The 14,669-nt window shown below is 43.2% G+C and overlaps 1 protein-coding gene across 1 annotated transcript in view; it reads left to right on the top strand.

Annotated features, from left to right (window-relative positions):
- Positions 1-1,789: 1,789 nt before the first annotated feature.
- T265_06529 (hypothetical protein) overlaps positions 1,790-14,669 on the top strand; it is a gene marked incomplete at both ends in the record, with an annotated part of 73,827 nt that continues 60,947 nt past the window's right edge. The window contains one exon of the mRNA XM_009171812.1: positions 1,790-1,805. Within this exon, the coding sequence (XP_009170076.1) occupies positions 1,790-1,805 (16 nt within the window). The remainder of the gene's footprint in view (positions 1,806-14,669) is intronic.

Genomic DNA, 14,669 nt, shown 5'->3' with positions numbered 1-14,669 from the left:
ACAAACAAACAAACAAACAAACAAACAAACAAACAAACAAACAAACAAACAAACAAACAAACAAACAAACAAACAAACAAACAAACAAACAAACAAACAAACAAACAAACAAACAAACAAACAAACAAACAAACAAACAAACAAACAAACAAACAAACAAACAAACAAACAAACAAACAAACAAACAAACAAACAAACAAACAAACAAACAAACAAACAAACAAACAAACAAACAAACAAACAAACAAACAAACAAACAAACAAACAAACAAACAAACAAACAAACAAACAAACAAACAAACAAACAAACAAACAAACAAACAAACAAACAAACAAACAAACAAACAAACAAACAAACAAACAAACAAACAAACAAACAAACAAACAAACAAACAAACAAACAAACAAACAAACAAACAAACAAACAAACAAACAAACAAACAAACAAACAAACAAACAAACAAACAAACAAACAAACAAACAAACAAACAAACAAACAAACAAACAAACAAACAAACAAACAAACAAACAAACAAACAAACAAACAAACAAACAAACAAACAAACAAACAAACAAACAAACAAACAAACAAACAAACAAACAAACAAACAAACAAACAAACAAACAAACAAACAAACAAACAAACAAACAAACAAACAAACAAACAAACAAACAAACAAACAAACAAACAAACAAACAAACAAACAAACAAACAAACAAACAAACAAACAAACAAACAAACAAACAAACAAACAAACAAACAAACAAACAAACAAACAAACAAACAAACAAACAAACAAACAAACAAACAAACAAACAAACAAACAAACAAACAAACAAACAAACAAACAAACAAACAAACAAACAAACAAACAAACAAACAAACAAACAAACAAACAAACAAACAAACAAACAAACAAACAAACAAACAAACAAACAAACAAACAAACAAACAAACAAACAAACAAACAAACAAACAAACAAACAAACAAACAAACAAACAAACAAACAAACAAACAAACAAACAAACAAACAAACAAACAAACAAACAAACAAACAAACAAACTTTTTATGGGATGAATGTTTTTTAACTTGTTTTAAAGGCATAGACTAAGATTCCTCAAACGTGCATTTCTTCAGGCTTGTAAGTACTGTTCAGGTATGTTTTCAACATTGGAGGTTTGTTTGTCCTTCTGCTGCGAAACATCATCTAAAAGCAGGAAGCTTTCGTATGCACATAGCGTCCGAGGCAAAAAGAGCTTTCCCTCATGGGAATAATACTTATTCACTCTAATGTCCAGAATTCCCTTACCTTCTCTTTTTTCTGGAATATTTCTCGGAGGGTGAAATGTTTGGTTCGCGAAAATCTGTCTTGCACAAGGCAAACTGAAAGCTATCTCAGGTGAGTCACATGTTATTATTCCCTTTCTCTGTGACCACCAGTACAGCTTTAAACACTGACTGTACTACATTATTTTGGAAGTGACAACCAGCATCTCGATTGTCGACCATCCACTCATTCAGCCTGCTTCTCCTCCAGGTCTATTCTATTATAGACGCCAGATTCTCCTTGGTTGGGCGTGTTTGCAATATCGACAGGGAGACCATGGCATCATTTGCCTCGGCGGACAATTGTTAAAGACGAAAAGAAATTTGCTCATGGACTCTGGCAATTTAGTAATCAATACTCCTACTACAAAGTCCATGTCCATCTATTATGTGCTACGGCGTCATGGCCTGGCTCTGAGAGGCATTCACTCGATGGTGCTCCGGCAATAAACTTTATTAAATGCTGAATCCTCCAAGTTGGTTTTCACGGAAAACTCGGCTGCATCTGACTGAATCTCTCGTTTATGATGGCCTTCTTTAACTAGCAGTACCTGATTCACACCCGATGGATTCGGTGATATACTTCCGACTGCGGCTAGCAGAACGTCACTTCCACTGGACGTACTCAGACATTCCGTGACCCACAAGCACTTCAAACGGTCACACGATAGAACGAGACTGATAAAATCCTGCGCTTAAATTACTGGTTGGTCAACCGAGTGACAGACGAAAGCCAAAGTCTTCGCTTTCTTTGTGCACCTTGTGTCAAGCGAATGCGTACTGGTGGGTGTGCTTTTGGTTAAATTACAAACACAGTCTTACCACAACCTAACGGTGTTCACAACAGTTTCGTCTGTGAAGCAAGAAGGCGGTCAGATGGACTACGTGCTATGACAACTGTTTCTTGCGCAAGTGACGCATCCCTCTGCTCGACTACCCGCATAGAGATGGTGTGCAAGGTAGAACGAGGAACTCTTGACGTATGCGTGTTGCTCTAGACTGTGGCGAACCAGTTTTCTTAAAGTGAACATGAGAAAACACAGCTTCTTCGAGTGCGTATATTTTTTGACACTTTCAACTCTGGTGGTAGTTTGAAGAGTTTTGGTCACTTACAGTTGAGATTTCCTCTTGTTGTTGGTGAGTTCTACGCTGAAAAACCGAAGCGCAATGTTCAGCTGTTTCATCCTTGATTGAACTCACCAGCAGTACGCATCTCACGAAACTCAGAGAGTTTCGAATTTGTGCCAGGCAAAGGTTAACCACCTAACCTTTTGGCCACGAGTGGCTGATCAACTGTGCGGTCAGTTCTCACTTAGAGTGAATATGGCACCATTCGTTCTTCAACCAAGGAAAACACATCAAATGGTCATGTATTCACTGGTTCCTCGACTGACGACTTCTCAGAATGAAGTTCCATTTATCGTTTAAAATTATTCTTCCTCTAAGCCGCTTAAAGAATGACAGTATTGTTCGGAGGTTTGGTCTTTTTTAATTGAGATTTAATCCATTTTGATGCGAAAAGTACTCTCCTGGGATGAAGAATTTGATAACTCCAGGGTGGGAAACATCCTTTCCGAATTTGGCAAAAATTCGGTTGAAGATACAACCATGTGTTTAAATGAATACTGTTCACAAGCACTAAACTTGAGGACTATCACCCTTCAATCGAGTAATCAAGTTGCACCTTGGCCACACCAATCAGATCATCTGTATGCTTCTGGCTCATTACTAGAGACCGGAACACCTTACATCTGTTACTTCGATTTGGCGTCTTCTCCTTCATTCCTAACTTGAAACTTGCAGAATTTGTATGATCTCATTCAAATCTAGCTACCAATTTCGTGTTACAACAGCCTAACTGTAATCAACTGAGTATCCCGTCTTAGGTACGGACCCCAAGGATATGTGCTGTTCGACGAGAATCCCACGCCACTTTGTGAACTGAGGAGTGCTCTCAGCAGCCCTGACTGGTAGCTGGGGATTAATGTCAGGCTCATCTAGCCGTAAGCCTTTTGTCACGCTGTTCTGGCCTAATTTTTTCTCCAAACCCTCTTTTTTGACACAATTGACTGTTGTCTAATAGTACTAAATGAGTACATTGCTCAGGTGTGTCACCTTTATGGCACCTAGCTGCCCCTGCCACCGGAAGGAAGCCCGAAGCCTTAGATGCCGTTAGGACACCCAAACCTAGACAGGAGCTGTCGAGATGTCGGGGTTGGGTTCAATAAGTTCGCATCATAACCACTGAGCTATCCCGATCCCAACTGTTGTCTAGTCACCGTGGGAAATATAATTCCTTTCCCATCTAACCATATGTGCCCGCAACTAGATAACTAGTACCTCTTGCATCAGTTTCAAACACACTGTCTATGTTCTAATCAGTCGAATAATTCTGTCCATGTTCGATTGGTATTAGTAGAGACCATCCGAGTTTCCCAGTAGTATAAAACCTCCTGCACCGATCCGTGGAAAAGAACGAACCGCTCAGAAGTCCCAATCTGACCACATACACCCTGATTGAAAATTGTTATGATTTAGCCGTCTACCAATGGAACACCGGGCGTCGTAGATGTTGTTTTCAGTAATAATCAAGTTGCCTCTAGAACGAGTTCCTGTGCCTCTTATAGGTTCCGTTTCACCGAACCAATTAATTGAACAGTACTTTTGAAAAAAGTTACGGCACGAGTATTATTACATTTAGTGTGCAAGTTTAATTGCAACTCGGAGGTCTAAACATAAAGCTTATCAAGTGTTCCGAGTCAAGGGGCCGTTCTGATCTAAAACCATGCTTCTCTCCGTTTTCATAAAGCGGTCGTCAGTTTCTTATCACAATGTCTATCTAGGATGAACTTCCGGGTTTCCTTTAGGATATGTAGTTCATGGCTTATAGTTTTGTCAGTAGCTTCTCTGTATGTCAGAAATTCTTAGTCGGTTTTATTGACACCGAATTGGTTTCCCAGATGGACTCTAAACACGGTACGGTCTTCTCAAGAACCATTCATCAGTTCCAATAAAACTGAGGCGTAAAATCGATCGGCTCGGTGTCCTATTATCCACTCGGCTTCAGTCTGTCCAACTTTGTTTGCCCAGCCAAGTCGATGCAAGATAGGTCATCCGGGTGGACCACAGTCACCTTAACGCCTTCTTATTACCTGAGCCCCGGGATAGCCGCCTGATCACCTGGTGCGCTTGACCAAACTAGAAAAAGTCAACAAACGTGCGAACCGGCTGACTGATTGATCACCGTCGCGTACAAGTTGTAAAAAAAGTGATACCAAGAGTACAACTCATCTGTCAAGGGCGAGTGAAGAACAACCAATCAGATCTGTCTCAACGAAAAACGGTTAGTTCATTGGATGTTATGTAGTCCCGTTGAGTTAGCAGCTGGTTCTCTTAATAGTTGCTTAAACTAGGCTTCCAGTAATAAATTAAATTATCTTGATTCAGTCATCCATTACATCCTGATGCAAAATCCACGTCCACAACAGTATATGGAGAAGCCCCACCTCCCCGAACCAAAGACCGAATGCAAACCCCCAGAGAAACCCATCAATCGCAAAAAAAAACAATCTACACCCGCTTTCTCCCAAAAGTGGCGTGGTTCCTGAAACACTGACTCATTGTCTAACCACTGCTTTGAAACAGACGCTCAGTGCAATGCAGTTGAGAATACACTTCAGCAGTGGTCCAGTGCTCAACATTAAATACCAGGATAGATAGCTTTTCCTCGAAACATCAATGATGATTTATTAATCTGCCTGTCAGTGTTCAGTGAACTTTGTGGGTAACACGACTCACCACCTGTCCGAGTGAATTCGTGAGCGCGTATCAAGCCGCTGAGGGACTGGTGCGTGACCACTGCAAGCTCAGCTGATCTGATCGATACCAACGGCCAGACCAATCCGGTAGAATCACTCAGGGTGATTTATCAGATGCCATCAAAACCGCACGTCAACGAGCATCACAGACAGCTGGGCTGATTAATATTCCTTCATGTCTCTGTCTCCGTCCTTTCTATGTCACCTGAAAGTGCGTGATTCTGAACAAAAACTAACCCCATAGCATCCTTGTGTTAGACCCTTTGGTAACTTCATGATCTTATCCCATAGTCACATGCGCGGGGCAGACGCTGTCGAAATCAGGTGTTCGCAAACCTCTGTGTGTTGCCTTAAAGTGGATCTTAAAATATGGATAAATCGTTTACGAATGCAACACGATGGCAACTGCAAGAAGTCACTCAAATGAGAGGCTTCTCACTTCTAACTTAGGTTTGTTATGTCAACTGTGTCTGACAGACGCCATCACCTTATCGTTTCGACATCAACTCCAAGTTGGGTCGAATCGGGACATCGGTGTTCCACCTGCTTCCCTCACAAGAGCATTACGGACATGGATCGGTGCGCGAAGACGGACAACACTGACCTTTTACTGCCAGTAGGGGGATGTTGGCATCAGTGAGATGCGATTGACTAGCAAGGTTGAAGTTGATCAGCGGATTTCGAAATAGCACAAGGTAGAAATCCACGGGCCAAAGTGCAGCATCATCGGCATGTTTCAGCATCTTAGCATCAGGTGGTTGTTGAGATGACAGGGGTGGGTCCCACAGGGATCGGAAAAGGTTCTTATCTGAGTAATGCAGTACTCATAAGGTTGCTGAAGATTCTTCGACAGCCCACGACCGCCCTTCTTGGCGCTGGCTCATCAGGTAGGCACAGTCTCCGAGTTTCCGTCAACCTTATGTCCTTATCTAAGGTTGCTGCACTGTGAGCAACGGGGAACGAAACAGCAAGCCAGTCAAAGGATCGATCGATTGATTGAGCGCAGATGAGTAATCCGGCAATAATTCAAGAAAAATGGAAACCTTCAACGTTTGAGCTGAGAACAGAATCGTCCCCTCAACAGTGACTACCCGAGCGACTTGATCGGAATGGTGGGAAGATCTCCATTCCATAGGGACTGAGAACAACGACTGGACAACGTGACAAACGAACTGCAGTCGGCTACTCAACTTTATAGGAAATCCGTGGTGTTTATATATTATGTAGTCATTCCTTACATGACCCTGTTAGAGTGATGAATGTCACACTATGAGTAGCAAACCTGGAAGATAAGGGTGGGTTTGAATGCCCAATCTTTCCGTGATATCTCATGAACCCCCAAAAAAAGATGCATGACGACTCTTCACTAGGCCTTGGAACCAGTATGATGTTGCTTGACACTTGCTGGCTGTTTCGTCGTCCGACGGTTCTATTTTCTCACGTAAAAAACATTGTGCATGATAAATTAGCGAAGCGAAATCTCGCCTACCAACCGGTGTTGGTTACAGCCCCTGCAGTCAAACACAGTCAACCAATAAGGACAGTCAGAACAATGTGGGTTCCTGATTGTATGATGATTGTATGAGGAATTTTCGAACTGGTGTTTTTCATGACTGGATTATCAGGGCAACCAACGGGTGTTTGTATTAAAGATAAGGCTTACCGGATAACATCATTTGAATTTTTCAATAGCTAAGACCGAAGGCTGCTTTCCCGAGAGTTTTACAGAACAGGGTGAACTTGTGTTGCGTCATTTGGCCCCACGAAAAAGTCGTTGGAAGGATACTTCATTCGACATTTGCCAAACGTAATTCCAGATGAGAAGCATACGGTCTACGGATGTACCGCAAAGTCGTATACCTTCATTCTTTTTCGACAATACTATATACATATATATTGACGAGAGGGCTGAAGTGGTCAGAGCGCGAATTTACTGACCCGAAGGTCCGTGGTTCGAACCCAACCGCAGCACCTCAACCACCCCTATCTGGACTTGGGCAGCCTGGCAGTATCTCAGCCGTCGTGTTTCCTTCGGGTGGCGTGGCTGCTAGGCACCGAAAGGGGGTTACAGCTGGGCGATTTTTTATCAACCACAACACCCTTTCGCTGCCTGGCTACCACGCCACCCGAAGGAAACACGACGGCTGAGATACTGCCAGGCTGCCCAAGTCCAGATAGGGGTGGTTGAGGTGCTGCGGTTGGGTTCGAACCACGGACTTTGCGAGTAGTAGTAATTTCCAGCTTTAACTCCAGAGTTATCTCGAGTTCGATCATACTGTAACTCTTACAGTGATAACCGTTAACAGCTTAACACTTGTTAAATGCCACGTGAAGTCTGCAATATTTTAAGCTCACTGCTGAGAGCGAGGAACACTGTCCTCGAAGGACCTGGAACATTCATCTGGATTGGTAAGCTCACAGGCGAGCTCCTATGGAAAGTGTGAGCTCACTGTGCTTTGGAGCTAACTAGGAAAAACTAGACCAACCACTACTGAAGTCGCGCTCCACGATACATTAAACGACTGCTATGCCAGGCGTGAGATCACCCCTTAGCTAGAAGAGTTTAGATACATTAGAATGTATTGTGGACTAGAAGCCCTACTGCAAGTAATCAGTAGGGTTAAACATCATCTCCGGGCATCCTAACTCCTCAGATCTAACCAGAAGTTATCTAGAATATCAGTGTTAAAATTTCACTACCTCTGGTAACAGGTAAGACCGAAATAGCTAGGGTTTTTCGGTACTTCTTTTGCAAAGGGCGGCAGGTTGATAATTTGTCCATCAATTCAGATTCAAGGACCTGGGTTAAAATGGTTCTTTTCGAGGAGAAGAATCCCCATCCGAAGAGAGAAACCTTGTTTGTTTATGTTCCAAATTGCAAGGACAATGCTGTACCGGTGACGCAATGTGTGATAAGTATAATACGTGTTCGTATTATACTACTCATGGGGTTGCTGACACTTCTTCGACAGCCCCCAACCGGTTTCGCTTTTCTTGGGGCTTATCAGTTAGACGCAGTCCCCGAGTTTCCGTCAATCTTATGTTCTACTTGAAACCAAATTGCGCCAAATTAGCGAAATGCACTCATCTGCAAACAAATTTGGTTTCGCCGGAGACTCATTTGGAAACCAGATGAATCTCTCGTTTCTGATGTTTCTATTACGAATAAATATATGTACCGCGATATCTCGAATGTCGTAGCGACTGAAGCATGAGGCGGCCTGGTGCAGCACATTCAGTCGCCTGAAAACATCACAAACGAGAGATTCAGCTGGGTTCCAGATGAGTCTCTCGCAAAACCAAATTTGCTTGCAAATGAGTGTATTACTCTACTATACGTGTTCATTTCCCAAAAACTCTAGGAGAATTAAATAGCCCTAGCAACTCACGATATGCTGCTCATCAGAATAGTTGGGGGGAGAGGATGTAGGTGCACCTGTGGCGAGAGTTACGCACACCAAAAAACCTAAAGACGAACAAAGTGAGCTCAAATCACAATGGTTGGGAGAAATGCTTTCGATAAAATCTCACCAGATAACCACAGCAATAAGTGGGTTGAAAAAGCAATTGGTACTCAACCAAGCCAATGAGTTTCACTTAGAAATGGCTGCTCTCTGCTTAATGCGAACTTGAAAGATGAGTTGGAAGCCCACAGTTCGTTGACGTCAATCGTTTGAGGAAGTTCCAAAAACTATACGGGCCGTGCCACTAGGCCTTTATCCCAGACAATTTAGGAGGAGTAATCATCTTGCATTAGAACCGGAAAGATCAAACACGTGACCGCAGTTGGTATTTGATTAAGTGACTATTGATCTGTTTGCTGAGATTGGCAACTGATTTGTAAACGCTTCGTCATCAGTCGAGGAGACATCTTCAGCGCAGACAAGCTGATCGATACGAGTCACTAGGTCAAGCATGCACGAGCATTCAGGGTGGTATATTGAGTGCCGCATAATCGTTCAAAGCTCATCTACAAAACATCAGAGGTGATTTTTAACCGTGTTACTCCAAACATCACTCCCCTCATAAGTGAGACACATCCAAGCCCTTACTTTACCTTGGTTAGCCGTGTAGGACTAACCAATCAGAACCTCACTGGTTCTCGCTGCAAACTAGTAATCCTCTTATGAATGTACTTCCCTGGTGAGATTTCAGCAATAACAGTCATTTTTTGCAGTCATTTCTGCAAACATCATTGTCCGCGAGATTCTATCCCATAAAAGCTATTCTCAAACTGCAGCGTTCGAATGCGATGGAAAATCTTTAGTCATCTTTCGGCCGTCTACTTTCTTTTTATACTTGACTCACCAGGTCCGATCGGTTTCATATAATCGAATTTTCCAAGGACAGTCAGACGGTTTGAAAGTTGTCTGTCCAATAGATGGGACGAAGCTGGCTGTCAAACTAGCCTGGCTGTCCGATCAGCCACACTATTCGTGACTGGTAGCACCGACTAAACACGGTGTGTCAAAAAAAAATGCTGTTTTCAGTCGATCTATGATCGACGCGAACAGTCGATGAGGTTAGTTAGGTAGACTTAGTCTAGCTACCGTCATTTGCTGATTTTCGTCTGATAAAGGGCTAGTAAAAATCTGTCCCAGAGACTGACCGTCTCGAGCGGACTGTTAAATCCCTCCGTACATTACGGTTTATTACTGCACGGAGTTCTGTTCTGTTGGGACTGATTTCTGGGTTAAGTCAAGTAACCCGGTGAATGAAGGCAGAGAGAAACGGCTAGGAGCGGTGAGTTTCAGGGACCACTGAGGAATTCGGCAACACTCGAAACTGCAATGAATAGGGGTGTTAATCTAAACACATGAGTAATATACATCGACTATTGTTGTTCGCAAAGTTTCGCGAGGACGGACACATCTTCATTTCGCCGTATTGTCGCGTGGTATTTCGGTTGTACTTCACCGCACTTAATCTAAGATTAGTTGAATTTTCCTGGTAAGGTTGCTGAAAACAGCCAGCGATCGATTTCGCCCTTTTCTTTGTTTACCATTATCCGAGCTCCCGTAAACCTTGAACCTAAGTTGGACACAATTCGCCAAGTGCGCTCATTTGCTCACCAGTTTGGTTTTCACGGGAGTATGACCTGAATCTCAGCTGAATCTTTCGTTTATGGCATTCTCTAACTGAATTTGCTGTACAAAGGCCATTTCATATTTCATTTGGCAACTGAGTTCGCAAAATTTTGGTACAAAGAGAAGATTACGGAACTCGGGGGAAGAGTCTCCCTTTTTGGCCCAAGAAAAGCGAGACCTGTTGTGCTCTGCTGAAGAATTTCCAACAACCTGATGAGTAGTGTGTCCGGTCAAAAAAGTCACCGCGATATATCGAATATCGTACCAACTGAACCATGAGACGGAATGTGTGCGACACATTCGATTGGGGAACATCACAAAAGAAAGATGCAGCCGGGATTCAATGGAGCCTGCCCTCAAAACTAGTCTGGTGTGTAATGTTTGAATGTTTTAGCCTCTTTACCCGAGGACTGATTGGTGAAGTCATGTGCCGGTGAAAAGAAAGATGCAGCCGGGATTCAATGGAACCTGTCCTCAAAACTAGTCTGGTGTGTAAATGAGTATATTTCACATAAAAAGTTGAATGTCTTAGCTTCTTTACCCGAGGACTGTTTGGTGAAGTCATGTGCCGGTCAGCTTCCGGTATTTTTTTGTGATTTTTGTGTGCCCACCACGGACTTTCTCGCAGGCGGTCTCTGGTCCAATCAGATGCAACCTGAACGCCACCCCCTCTTCTGGCAGACATACTTGAATTGTGATGACCAAACCGATATGTGATCACTGCTTAGTCATCCGTCGCCAGTTTGGAATGCAAACGGTTCCCCGTCTATTCGAGTGGCAGATGATGTATGTGGACAAACTCGAAGCTGGCAAACAGTCCGTCCTACTCATCCTGAAAGCTATATCCAAGTTGGCCAAGAATTCGTTCGGTTGATTGCACGCTTGGCTAATTGGTTTCCGATAGGAATCGATTGAAGAAAAAGATTTATGTAGGGTTTAGCTGAATCCTAGTGCGTCTGGCTGGGTCCGAATATTAATTGCACTCCACTTGACCGGACCGAACAAACTGCCGTCTCTTGTGGACCGAAACGATCATCAGGGCGCAATTTATATTTGCTGGTAGGAAGCCTCTGTGTGTTGAAGGGTGTGTTCAGACACACGCACTCGAAAAAGAAATCGAACTGATGAAATCCAGTTGAAATGGACCAATGCAGTGGACCGGGAAATTCCGTACTAGAAGTTTTGAAGAACCAAGACCTCGGAAATGAAAAAAATAAGGAATCTTTGAACCGATAGGGAGGAAAGGTGGAAATACTTGCGCAAAGTTTCATCTTCATCTGTTTGGTCTGTAGACGCAATGATGCGCCGGGGAAAACACAACGAAAGTATAATCAATCGAATTGTAACGCACCTCAGTAACTGACTGCGAAGTACCATACAGCATGTATCAGATATACGCAAGTTGAGGTGCTTCAACCATTTTTAGTGCATCGAGATATTGGTAGCTTGGATGGGTTAATTAACTGTTGGTCAAAGCACCCACAAGGCTCCAGACTGGATTTCATAATTGGGCGTTCAATCAAATCGACATACACAGCACGTGACCAAGAAAGCGCATCCTATGGAATGCAATCAGTTCATCTATCGTGAGAGAGTTCTTTTCGGAAAACCATTTGATGCATTATTAATCCGGTGCTGTCATCAGACTCGGACAATGCCACGAAGGCACCGATCCTCAGCTCACAGCGGCCGGGTTTCTCACTCGTATAATCATATGGAGCGCATTGCAGCATTGTAACCTCGACCCTTGCCGGATAAGCTGATGTCCCACCAGTATCACAGGTCACAAAGGTTGACTAGGGCTGTTCTAGTGTTCTCCATCCGGATGGAAATATCATCTTTGAATAGACTGCCTGGAGTGATACACCCGGAACTATCGGATTCGGGTTCAAGCCGACCCAGTCTTGTAACAATACTCTTAATTTTTTAGGCATGAAGCGAATACCAGACCTGCTACTACTGAATATCTAAAAAGAGCTTTGCCGCCTGCGTACTCAATGTCCTTGAGCGGGAGTCACGAGCATTAGTCTTCCATGATCATATCAATGATGGATTTGAAGATGACAAATACGATACAAAAAATGAGCGTATTTGGTGAATTTCGTACAATTTGGATTCAAGTAGAACATAAGGTTGGAGGAAACTCTGGAACTGCGCCTACCTGATGTGCCTCAAGAAGAGCTACTTCCAATATGAATTTTGTCGAAGCACCGTGCTAGCAAGAATTTTTAGTTTACTTACTATAGTGAACATAAAATCATTGTCGCGAAATACAGACGAAATAAATAGCCCAGTCCAAGCTGGCATATGTAACGAGTCCTCTTAGAGCCTGCGTACGTATTTCGGAGTGAGTAATCGGAATACTTTCTAATATTTCCCAAAACTTCGCAACTAGTTTTGAAGCAGATTTCTACTGGGAAACATCCAAGGCAGCTTTATCAAGAGCGAAACGGTGATTATCCTCAGAGGTGCTTGGTCTTTTGTGTCATGACTACCCGGAATCCAACGAAAGAATCGCAAGTGTGTAACACTTTAATGACAGTTGACTGACTGTACAGCAGTATGATTATGAAAGAACATTCAGAGTATGTGATTTCTACACCCAATCTCGTTCAACTGTTTTCCTCCAACCCTATTATCCGTCTTTGCGATCAATTTGGAGAATATATAGCAGCAGGCGTTGGCTTGGTTCCTGTTCCGGTGTGTACTGCAGCTCTGTACACCAACCCACTAGTACTAAACAGCTGTGCAACCAGACGGTAGTTTTAAGCAAATCAGAGATGACGTTCTAAATCGTCAAGGACGTTTGTATCGGTTTGGAGCAGGGTGTAGAAAATAAAAATACAGGACTCAGCTGAATCTGCACGTTCTTCATCTTAAAATTTCAAACTTTATCCATCTTGAGTTTCATCACGAAATGATAAATTGTCGCTGCGTGATCAATATTCTGATTGGATTCTCATGTATCACGTCGATTTTGGGTAAATAACCAGCGAGGCGTGCTCCAGTTAAACACGCTATAGCATAACATGATCAAAGCACGCAGATCGGTAACCTGTTTGTGACTGCCATCGAGTTGTCCACTGAGTTCTCGTCATGGAAGTGCGAATTGATCTGCTGTCAAGTTTGCGGTTTTCACACGCTGTTTGGCATTGCATTAGTAATCTCAAAGTGATANATAAGTTTGCTGAAAACCCCTCGACAGCCCACGACCGGTTTCGCCCTTATTGGCGCTCATCAGGTTGGCGCAGTCCTCGAGTTTCCATCAACCTTATGTTCTACTTGAAACCAAATTGCACGAACTTAGCGAATATACACTTATTTGAGAACTAATTTGGTTTCTCGAGAGACTCACCTGAAGGCCAGCTGAATCTCTCGGTTGTGATATTCCCAGATTTGCATCACTTAGTACTTAGGCTTACTTAAGTTGTCCCAACAACTGCCGTTCCCTGGTGTGACCACGTCTGACTCTCTAATAGCCATTGATATTTGTGTTTTCCGGGGAGACAGTAATGGAACCTAGTGACGACACTTCCCAGCTGCTGAAACATTTTAGTTATTTAGTTATTTGTTTGTCAGCCCGGTTCCTCTAGAAGCGTGGAGTTATTTTCAGGGTGATTTGGTGTCAACGTTTATGACGTTCTTAAAAAGATTCAACTGAGCCTAATTTGGTTAACATAAACTGGATTTGCAACTACTTGACCAGCCCTACGGCTGACAGATATTCAGGGGCTTGGCTTGTTTGACAAGCCACGAACGGAGAAAACAGTCAATGAGCTGTTGGGTATTATGTAGTAGTGGCCTTTCATCTGTTTCTGTCCGGCGAATCCCATGGACACCCGGGACTAATGGGGAGTCCCAGATCCGATTTGCGCCGATCCCCCGAACGTTCTGTACACGGCGTAAAGCCGAGGGAATGAGACCGAATAGTGGACACGGAGATGTTCAGTTCTGAATCCACCAACATGCTCTGCCGGTGGACCATAACTGTCAGTTCAGGTGGGTAAAGCGGAACGGCTGAGCGCCACAATGCACACAAAGGTGCCCATGGTGGCCCGGACCAGGCGCGCGAACTGTGGGAGAAACACTTGCGAGATTTTTGTGTCCCTTGGATGGGAACCCATCTAAAAAATTAACGGACATGGCGTGAACTGAATGACGCCCACGCATTTGAGCTCTTTTCTTCACTGCACCGTTTCTCCTACCGATCTCCCAAATGAATCCATCATCATCATCGACAGCATGATTTCAGTGTTCAACACCGATGTTTCACTGCCGTACAACCATGATTTATTTGAAAGCCTTATTGTAAAGAAAAGAGTAAAGGTGGATGGGGAAGGGACTTAGTGCTAGCTTACCACAATCATTCCGAGGTGCCTACACCTCCAGACATTCACTCAGGCAATCTGGATAGAAACTGACAACAAGAACGCCA

Source organism: Opisthorchis viverrini (genome assembly GCF_000715545.1).
Source record: "Opisthorchis viverrini unplaced genomic scaffold opera_v5_135, whole genome shotgun sequence".
Classification (NCBI taxonomy): Eukaryota; Metazoa; Platyhelminthes; class Trematoda; order Opisthorchiida; family Opisthorchiidae; genus Opisthorchis; species Opisthorchis viverrini.
This window is presented reverse-complemented; position numbering and strand designations above follow the sequence as displayed.